The sequence below is a fragment of the Alligator sinensis genome, unplaced genomic scaffold (genome assembly GCF_000455745.1).
Source record: "Alligator sinensis unplaced genomic scaffold, ASM45574v1 scaffold520_1, whole genome shotgun sequence".
Classification (NCBI taxonomy): Eukaryota; Metazoa; Chordata; order Crocodylia; family Alligatoridae; genus Alligator; species Alligator sinensis.
Genome location: NW_005842064.1, coordinates 1021912 through 1032480, shown reverse-complemented (window position 1 = coordinate 1032480; position 10569 = coordinate 1021912). Strand labels below are relative to the sequence as shown.

Here is a 10569-nt window from a genome sequence, read left to right as displayed (position 1 = left end):
CAGTGGGTTGGGGAGCTGGCTCCTGCTGCAGCAGCCACTGCCTTCTGTTGGGGGCAGGGAGCTGTAGACCTGGGTCCCTGGTCCCATAGCCCTGGCAACTGAGGGCCCCCTCCAGCAGGGCTGGGGGGCAGGGGCTTTGGGTGGCAGCCAAGGGGCACAAGCAGGGCTGGGGGGCTATTGTGGGAGGACCCGCACAAAACGAATACACAAGATCAAAAGTTTCAGAAGTTCAAAGGTTTCTGATCAAAGGATCAGAAGTTTTATTTATTATCACCAGGTTTACAATTTTTAGAAAATCTGGTATTTACCATAAAAGGCAACATTTATGATTATTAACTATACTAATATGCAGTGCATCCTGCCCTGGTTTTGTTTTTCTGGCATGCCGGCACTCCGGCACCTTCCAATGTAGACATTGTGTTTTTTTCGGCACTCCAGAAAAAACCGTTGCCTACCCCTGATCTAACTCCTATTTCTACTTACTTAATGTGAGTTTTATGCCAGTTAAAGGAACATGGAAGACTGTGCCAGGGACTGAAGCCTTTTGCTTATCCACAGAGTGGGCAGTACAGGTCATGGTAGTGCCAGCCTACTTCTGGTCTTTAGTTTGGTAGGTACTAATCCTCCAATTAGACCTATGGCAGCAGAGACCTGCACCCATCCAGAGCCCCGTTCCAGGACTGGAGTCTAACCATGTAAACTCTGCCTTAGTTTGCATTTGAAAATCTACATTGTGGGTGCCATTGAAACAATAATATAAATGATCCTTTTGGGGGAGTTTTCCAAACCCTCAGGAGCCCTCTCCAAGAGCTTATGTCATTTGATGGTGCTGCGATAGCAGGTGAAAGGAATGCCAGTAGGTGGCAGAGAGAGGAATAAAAATGAAATGGGTCTTCATATTATTTTCCTAATTACATTTTAAAAGTGTATTTGATATATTAATTCTTTTTCAAGTGCCAGAGAGAATTACTAAAACTGTGCTCATAGCACAGGCCACTGGCAGGACTTGGCACATGCCCTGGAAGACAACAGGACACATCATCCAGGAGAAAAATCTAAGGCTCTTCAATTTTCCAGTGTAGGCGTGTATGGTCAAACCCCTAATTACTATCATTATGAATTGTTTGTGTTGTTGTAGCACCTAGGAGCCACAGTCATAAGAAGACAGGTAGGTCTTCAAAGCCCATTCAAGTTTTGGCTTCTCTGCTGAAATTACCAGGGAAACAAGGGAGGAAAAGCATTGGCAATTTTTGTCATGTGTGTACTTGTCCTCTGAAAACTGGCCTGTGACTTCACAGGTCATTTCCCACAGTCATCAGATGGGGTTATCATCAACTCTTGCAATTTTATTATGAGTCCTCTGGTACTCTGTGGGTCTGAAAAGCTGAGGCTCCTGATGTCAGATGGTTATATGAGAAGCTCGGATTTAATTTTGAAGTTAAGGTTGTGGCTCTGCCAGTTGCTTTGAAAAACACAAAAACATGCACCTAAAAGTCAGAAAACAAATGCAAATGTTAACCTTTAAAAAGACTGTTCCAACTTTTATCCGAGCCTAATTTGCACAAAACGAACTATTCCAACTATTCAGCTCTCATGTGAAATATGAATTTTCATTGCCACCTAGGAGAAATTTTACAATCTGTGCATTCTCCTATGCCTGAGAAAGGGTGACTGTGCCCAAAAGATTGCAAATAAAGATTTTAATTTTTTGTGTGTGCAAATATCTAGTTGGTCTAATGAAAGATATCACCTCCGCCACGAGTTGTGGTAACGTTAAGCTTCACACATCTGAAAGCAATGCTGGAGGACCCGACCCATGGTTTCTGAACGGGGGGTGGTCACAGGGCTCCCATCAACCAGAGGTCAGATTTCCCCCGGAGGGGGATGACATCAGAGGCAGCAAAGAGCAAAACCAGGCTGCTGGGACTGGCTCTGCAGGTTGTAGTTGACGAGGAGCTGCTGTGCAAGGCACCGATTTGGGGGACTCCTGAGCCTCCGCCGAGCACAATCCCAACTCAGCCCTAAAGAGGGGTCAGCTAGCAGCACCGCAGCGGGGTGAGCCCAACAGCCGGCGTCTGATGCACGTGACTGACGTCATCATGCCTGCACACCACCAAGCTGAGTGCTCTGATGTCACGGTGGCGTGTTTATGGTACCATGACGTCATCGCCGGGTACACCTGGGACTCTGAGCCTCCGCCGAGCACAATCCCAACTCAGCCCTAAAGAGGGGTCAGCTAGCAGCACCGCAGCGGGGTGAGCCCAACAGCCGGCGTCTGATGCACGTGACTGACGTCATCATGCCTGCACACCACCAAGCTGAGTGCTCTGATGTCACGGTGGCGTGTTTATGGTACCATGACGTCATCGCCGGGTACACCTGGGACTGGGGAAAATCCCGTGCTGGCTGGTCTCTTTTCTGCCCCCCCCCCCGCAGCTCTCCGCCCCCTCCCTCGACTGCTGCCTCCAAGAACCTGGAGGAGCAGAAGCCATGACGTGTATTTAAATCCCGCCTGCTTCTTCCAGCTGTGATTGGCTGCAGAGGTTCAAAAGTGGCCCCGCCCCCTGTGTGTAGTTGGGACAGTTGGTGACCCTTGGTCTTCTGCTGGGAGGACCAGCGCAATACACACAAAGGGGCGGAGAAGCGAAGTGCGCACGCGCAGCCTCGGGTGCATCAGTCCGCACAGCGGCTCGCGGCCGGAGCGGCGTGCCGGTGCCACGTCGTGCCGTTGCCATGACAACCACCTTCCCTCCCCCCACCTTTCAGTCTTCCCCAATCAGCAACCTAGTTATCGTTTGGACCAATGGGAGAGCAAGAGGCTAATTGAAATGGACCGGGAGAGCCAAGGGTGTGGCAGTGTGTGTTGGCCAATCCGGAGGTCAGCAGCGAGCGAGCAGGGTGGGCTGTGCTGGACAGGGCGGGACAGGTTGGTTAAGAGCCTTAGGGGGTGCGGGCGGCTGTGGCGGGGCGGGGCAGGGCTGAGCGGAGCGCGAGGGGCTGGGGTAGGTAAGAGCAGGGGTCCGCGGGGGGCAGAGCTCCCCCCCTTCTCTGGGGTAGTGGGATTCATAGATGCTAGGGTCGGAAGGGACCTCAATAGATCATCGAGTCCGACCCCCTGCATAGGCAGGGAAGAGGGGCGGGGCTAGATGACCCCAGCTAGATGCCTGTCGAACCTCCTGTTGAAGCCCCCCAGGGTAGGGGAGAGCACCACCTCCCTTGGGAGCCCATTCCAGACCTTGGCCACCCTGACTGTGAAGAAGTTCTTCCTAATATCTAGTCTAACTCTGCTCTCTGCTAGCTTGTGGCCATTATTTCTTGTAATCCCCAGCGGCGCCTTGGTGAGTAAAGTCTCACCAATTCCCTTCTGTGCCCCCTGCATGGATGGGAGGGACTGCACAGCCCCTTCCCCTCCCCGTGCTGTAGGACTGAGGCATCATGGAAATGCAGCCTTCCCTGGCAGGGAGCACACCTGAGCCGCCTGCTGCCGCCAAACTGTGTTTTGATCTGCCAAGTGAAGCACGGGAGTCACCTGGCAGCTTGTTAGAGGGACAGATTTATAGATATCTATAGATCTATATTTATCTATATAAAAATAAATATTTTGGGGGGAAAAAAAGCCCCTCTTCTGCCAGGGTAAGGAAGGGAAGAAGGAGAAAAGAGCTCCCTGGAGCAATCCCAGCAGGCGGCGGAGTCCATCTCTTGGTATCACTGCCCAAACGGAGCAATGCTGGCAGTGGGGATTTCATCTGTCTGTCTAGCTGTCTGTCTAATATGTATTTTTAAGTAACATCCTTTGACCAGGCCAGTCAACAGGGGTGCATTAGACACTGTTTCACCAGGTCTTGTCCTATCCATTGTTAGCCTGGGGTTTCTTTCAGAGGACTTCACGCACCTTAATGTGTCTAAATTCCCGCATTCACTAGTGAATGTCTCGCTGTACATTACCTTTCTCGAGCCCAGCGCTTGCCATGTTAACCAAAGAGCTCTCTTTCTGTTCAGTGCAGCCTTATTTTCTTGTCCAATTTTTTATGCTCCTCTTACCTGTGAGATGCGCACATAGATCACAGGCAGAAGGGAAAAGAGGACGTTTATCATGCTATAATTTATCAAGTTGCACTGTGACTGAGAGCAAAGTCCTTGTAGATGATATACCGAGAGTTACCTGCATACAAGCTTGCCTGTGTTGAGGGAAAAATATTCCCACTTTCTGGCTAGTCCTAGATGTACTCAAAGCTTTTCTAAGCAATGAGATGTATCATTAAATTTCAAGGTGTAAGTTACGAGTCAGTGCTTGAACACTCTGTATCTGCAGTTTAACCTATATCTACAATTTGAAGGTAATTCTTAATTAACCATGCAGATGTTTAAGGCTTGGGACAGTAAGAGAACTGAATGAAACTAGAAATAATATGCCAATACGAGACATTCTGAATGATGTGTATATGCCTAGAGATGAATGTGTTATAAGGGCTCCTCAAAAGCCTGTTGAAATTAGTAGGACTGCAGTGGGCTTTGAAGTAGATTAAAAATGCTCAGATACAGGGGGTTTTTTTTAATTTGGTACAGACCATACATATACACAAGCAAAAAAAAAAAACCAGTGCTATAAACACATTAACATTTTCTAACACAGTTTTAATTCAGTGTTTCTGAATCCTCACCTTTTTTCACCTTTCTTGTTACCCCTGTGCAAAATGTCTGCCAAACAGATGTTAAGTGCAATTATATCTTTTCTTCACATTGGTGCTAGTGTCTTGCACCCACTCTGCACAAGTGTAGGTGACTATACAAACTTTAAAACACTGCTTAGTAGAGACTTCTTGGGACAGCTGTTCTATCTCCCAAGGATTCTGTTCCACACTGGGTGTTTCAGCCTTTGGCTTTTCTAGTTCTAGGTATCAGGGGAAAAAAAACTAGGGAAGATATGTCTTCACTTCTTTCAGTGACCCCCTCCTTTCTGGGCTTAAGCAAAGGAGAAAGCAGCTTTGTTGGGATGAAATTGGAACTAGAGCTGAACTGTAGGAGGTTGGGGTGAGTAGGTAGAAACAAGGAGTGCAGAGAGAGGGATACTGTGACAGAGCTGGGGTGGGAAGGTTACTGGTATGTCAAACCCCAAGGGTGGAGCTTAGGATCAGGAATTCAATTTTTGGTACACCAAAGATTTTTAAATGCAAAATAAAATACTGTTTAGTGAAATTCTAAATGAAAATCAAACTACTTTTGTCACTAAAAGGTTTGAGAGAGGTTTGTTTTCTGAACTACTTGCTATTGATACTTTAAATGAATCCTTACTTCTAGGAGCCTTCAATCAACTCAAGCCAGAAGGGCAGGGTAAAATGTGAAGCTATATAAGGAAAATAAACCTTCGGTAAAGATTTCCTCTCCCTTAACCTCTCTGTACTCTGCCACAGAGCTTTCTGTTTGCAAGAGAACCTGACCTGTTAGACTTGGATTTCACCTGCAGATTTGATGGAGTCTGAGTCTTTTCATCCCTCAGATCCGGTGTCAGCACTAAGATGGCTTTCAGGTTAGGCACTGGTTCTTCAATGCTACAGCATTATACTCAAATCTGAGGAGGACTAAATGCATAGAAGGAAAGCAAGATGTTGAGGGGGTGCTAGGTTTTGAGAGACAGGAGATGCAGGTGCTTCCACTTTACATTGAAGACTGGGACCAGGACAATTGTATAATGCGTTGTTATCATTATCACTGAAGTAGAGGGTCAGCAACAGGCTCAAGAGTCAAACAAACCTCTTTTCCTGTGTAAGGGGTGCCGTTCAGATTGGAATAGGTATTGGCTAAAATCAACAAGTTGGGTACATATTCCTTCTGATCCTTCTAGAAAGGGAAGAAAATCATGGAAAATGGAATACTGTAAATAAGTAGTTGAATGTACCCCTTCCTAACTTGGGGCTCTGCAGGAAGTTATGTCCCTTCTTTACCAGCTAGATTAGAAAAAAGCATCTCTATTCTCAGAACAATTGAAAGAATTATTGCTTATCCCTGTACTACTATATTTACTTTGCTTTTGGTTTGTTGTGTATATTTCCACAGGATGAAAGCATCAGATATGCTGCAAAAATACAGATCGTTTCAAGGAGATGAGTACAAAGCAGAAGAGTTGGATAACAAAAATGGAACCAAATCAAAAGTTTTACCAACAGAAGGAGAAGCAAGTGTCTTGGGCATCCCAGACCAGGAAACAGTGGACTATGGAGAAAAGAAAGAAAATCAAGATTCAAATACATCCAGGAAAAAGAAAAGAAAGAGAAAGAGGTTAGAGTCAAGTATTGACATGACAAGGCTCCTGAAAATAGAGGAGGGTGTTAGTAGTGAAGGGACATTGTGAAACAGGGTTATTCAGACTGTTCCTATAGAGAAGGGGAAGGAACATTGGATGTTTGTAGTGGAATAGGAATATGGAAGTGTTGAATTTGCAGCTGAGACAAAATAATGGAATTCAGTTCTGATGTTAAATAAGGAATGGTAATATTTAAGTTCTGCAGGTTTTTGAGTGACTTTGAATATGAACTTTTTTAACTATCTAGAAAGAACCTAGTACGTAATGTTACTACAATAGATGTAATGTTTTTACCATATTCTTGTGCCAGTGAAAAGAAAATAGTTTAGGGGAGTTCTAGTGCTAGTGTGAAATGCATGAGTTACTATTATAGTATAGTACTGGAGGAGAATATTCTCTGGATCCCCATTTAATACATCAGGATGTAGGCTTTGATTTATGACTTTGGGGAAGCATGTTCCTATGTTGGCTAGCTAGTGCTTTTTCATTCATTGTTTTCTGATAGGCATGTGTCACATGGCTCAGCCTTGTTGAGTATTGCCACATCTGTTTCTCTGGTTATAACCTCAAATGTTGCTTCATAACAAAAAAAACATGAAGGAAAAAGAATAGTTTCTTTTATCTTTGCTGTAGTACCTATTGCTATATTAGCTTTCTATAACTATAACTTAAAATGTGTTCCCTTTTTTCCTATCATACTGTGATGTTGAGATCATATTTGGGCCTCTAATAGGATCAACTACTGTAGTTCAGAACCATTACATGACAGAACTGGCTGGGACTGCTGTGCCCTCTTTTCATCCTTACTCAGTGGGATTGTAATGTTAGAGGTAAAATTAGCAATCATCATTCCTCCTTTCTTCCTTTTCCTTTCTTTCCATCCCTCTCTCCCTTTGTTCATTTGCTTTCTGTTGTTGTGTTAGAATGCATTAGATTAGCATTATTATTTTGTATTAAAATCAGCTAAAGTAATTTCAGTGTATAAAACTTTCCAGAAAATTGTGATTTCCAATTAGCCCCAGCCTTGCTTGTCTGTGCTCACTCACACATGTGTTTATCCATATCAGATTAGAACTGCAGTAAGTGGAATCAGTTATCAAGTCACTTACTGTCTAAACTCCATCTATAAACCCCAATTAGATCCACAAAATGGCTAATTGCATGGCTAAATGGGATTATAGGACTGATCCAAAGTCCGCTCAAAATCATTAGAGGTCTTTTCATTGACTTCAACAGGGTTAGACCAGGACCTATAAGAGCAAATCAGTACTCTGGGGTGACGTGTGTGCTGCTAAGGCACATGGTTGATAGCCCAGAGGTTGCAAGTTTGAGGCTATAAACACTTGTGGTGTGGCCATGTCACATTTCAATGAATCTGCAAATTCTGCTGAATCACCCTGTCACAAGGACATGAGAAGGAAGAAAGCACTGTTATTTTTATTACAGTTACCCTACTCACAGTGTCCAGACTACCTTAACTGACTCCAGTGCATACGTCCTGCCTGGTTAATGCCCATTTGATTAACTACTGTTGACCAAGCTCTTTGGGCAGTCATGATTTTGCTATGTTTATTTATTATCACCATAGAGATACATAAGACTAGACAAACAACAAATCAAGGTTCTCACTCTGAACAACTTAGAAACTAAATTGCAAAAATGCCTTCCCTGTGTTTAAAAATGTTTTATCTGTATTTTATTTAGGAAGCTGTATTTTAACTTCGAAAAAAATCTGTTCACTTGTTTCCTTTCTCTCTCATCACAGTAGTGTTTTACTGATACTATCTTCATATTTTTCCTTTTAATTTGGTGTATAGTAAGTACACTGATATCTCATCTGAAAAAATATTGACATTAAATTAATTAGGACATTCAAGAGAACTTTTGGTGCATTTACAGAATAGAGGAGATGGCCTCATTTTGAACAAACAAGCTTTCTGGATAAATGAGGTTTCACTGTTCATCTTTTTAGCTTAGTTTCCAAGAGGATAGGTGGGTTTTTTAAGCTGCTTAATTTGTTTGTGCTGTGTTTCCTGACAGAAGTTCACAAGAGGAGCTTGCAGTGCAGCAACATTTTTGTTCAGCATAAATAAATAGCATTTACCAATCAACAGAATTCTCGAAATTAAACATTATCTGAACTTAGCATTACCTGTTGGCCACCATTTTCCTATTTATAGTTTGTGTACTGTTTCAGGGTTAGAGGTTAGGTAAGTAAGGTATATAACCAAATGTTTCTAAGAAACATGTTTCATATTAATTTTACAAAATAGCTAAGTAATCAGTCTGTACATTCATTCTGCTGATGTTTTGTGTTGGGGATTCTTTAACCAGGATATAACATTTACACTGGACTTGCACTGTTATTGTCTTCAGAGAATTCTAATTAATGGTACCTTTCTCATCTATGGAAAGACAAATTGTGCGTTTTTTATTTCCCTTTTATTCCCCAAGGAAATAATTTTCCATGTGACCACTGAGCAAAAACTTCTAGTGAATAGCCTGTTGAGATATGATATGTTGCTTAATAGTGTGTTCATTTGTATTAGTGCTTTTAGGTAAGTTTGTGAAAGCTCGACTGTAAAGTTTTTCCAGGGCTTCATTATTAAGTTTGAACTGGTTTTGGTCTATCTGCCTCTGTGTCTCTCCTTTTTTTTTCTTTTTTTCCAGATGACCTGTGATTAATCTGACCAACTGCAAATATGAGTCTGGTGAGTCTATCCTGTTTCTTGGCTGTAGAAAGGGAATGAAAGCATTGTGATTCTGTTGAAGAGGAGGAATATGACAGTCTGAGGTGATCCACCTGGTATCTGATGCCACTTAGTCGTCAGACCTGTCTGCCCACACTCCCCAGACTCCCCCTACTGCCTATCTCACACCTGCCGTGACTTGATCTAAGGGGAGGGGTTGGCAATATTTTTGGGCAAAGTGCTGAAAATACCTGCAACCTCAACTTGTAAGATTTTGGCCTGCCAAGGGGCAGACAGCAGGGGGGCCGAGAGGGGCTCGATCCGTGTGGCAGTGCAGCTCCAGCCCCTTCCCCACTGTCTGCCCTGAGGCGCTCATGCCAAGCAAAATGCCTTTGCTTGGGGGTGGCCTACCCCTGTCTTAGGGTCTTCTAACTGGCAATGCTGCCTCCAGAGGCCGGGGTACCTTCTTCCTGGGTGCATTTTCTCAGTGTACAGCCCTCAGGTTTTCTCTGCCCCAAATTCTACAAGGCTGGTTTTCCCTTAAGGCAGCCCCAGTTGTGCCTTAGGGACAATACTTGTGACCTCCAGTCATCTCCATAGTCACGCCCATACCTTACATATGTATTTAGAGGGGAGCCCTTTGTCCCTGATTCTGCATTCATCCCTTCAAGCCTGCTTTGGGGCTTCCACCTTCCTGGCTTCACCCCTTTCCTCTAGCTGGGCCCCCTAGCCCAAGGTCCACTGCCCCAGACCTCAGCTTCTGGGCCCCAGCCCCATGTTGCACTTGTGTGCTCTGGGCCCCTGGCCCCTGTCTCATGTGGCAGTCCTTAAGGTCCCATACCTGGCACGACTGCTTACATGCTGCTCTGAACCCTGGGGTCCCTGGCTTTCACTAGGGAGCACTTTACTGCATGAACAGTGCGTACCCACAGCAGGGTGGGGGGCACGCTGGCGGCAGGAACACGGCGGTGGTGAGCGGGGAGCTCCCGCAGATGCCACTGGCGCTATCGGTGGGGAAGGGGCGGGGGTGAGAGTCGACCAAGTGGGAATCGTGGACCGCCCACAGATGCTGCCGGCGGTGTCAGTGGCGTGGTGGTGAGCGGTGACTGCTTGCAGGTGCCGCCAACACTGTCGGCAGGGCCTTTTTGTAGAGGGTACACTGCCATGCTCAGGGCGTGCACATGCATGGGGGTGCACCCCAATGGCCTCCAAGCCATCCCCATAGCCACAATCCAGTCCTCTGATTTTAAACCAAAACTTAACAGAAAAATAAATAAACTGCATCCACTAAAGTTCTTTCCCATTCTGGGTCAATACTAGGCCTGTGCGAAGCTTTGGGTGGTGATTCAGTGGCTGAATCTCCAAATCCTCATTGAATCAGGGGACCAGTAAAAAGGTCCAAATCAACTTGAAGCTCGCTGAATCTTCAGAAAAGATTCGGAGAGCTTCCATGATTCGGGCAGTCTGCGCCCACTGCAGCAGGGAGCTGGACCCAGACTCAGAGCTGTTAAGTAGGGGGTGGGGGAGAGGACCATGGGGGGACCCCTGCCAGCCCCCAGCCCCCTGCCTGCTCCCCCA

General features: G+C 45.3%; 1 protein-coding gene across 1 annotated transcript in view; it reads left to right on the top strand.

Moving 5' to 3' along the window:
* The first annotated feature begins 2885 nt into the window (after nt 1-2885).
* The window catches only part of TTLL6 (tubulin tyrosine ligase like 6), a 28656-nt gene continuing 20972 nt past the window's right edge, over nt 2886-10569 (top strand). Inside the window, 4 exon segments of the mRNA XM_025203747.1 lie at nt 2886-2926; nt 5412-5527; nt 6055-6282; nt 8972-9012. Of these exon segments, the coding sequence (XP_025059532.1) occupies nt 5517-5527; nt 6055-6282; nt 8972-9012 (280 nt within the window). The 5' untranslated portion in view covers nt 2886-2926; nt 5412-5516.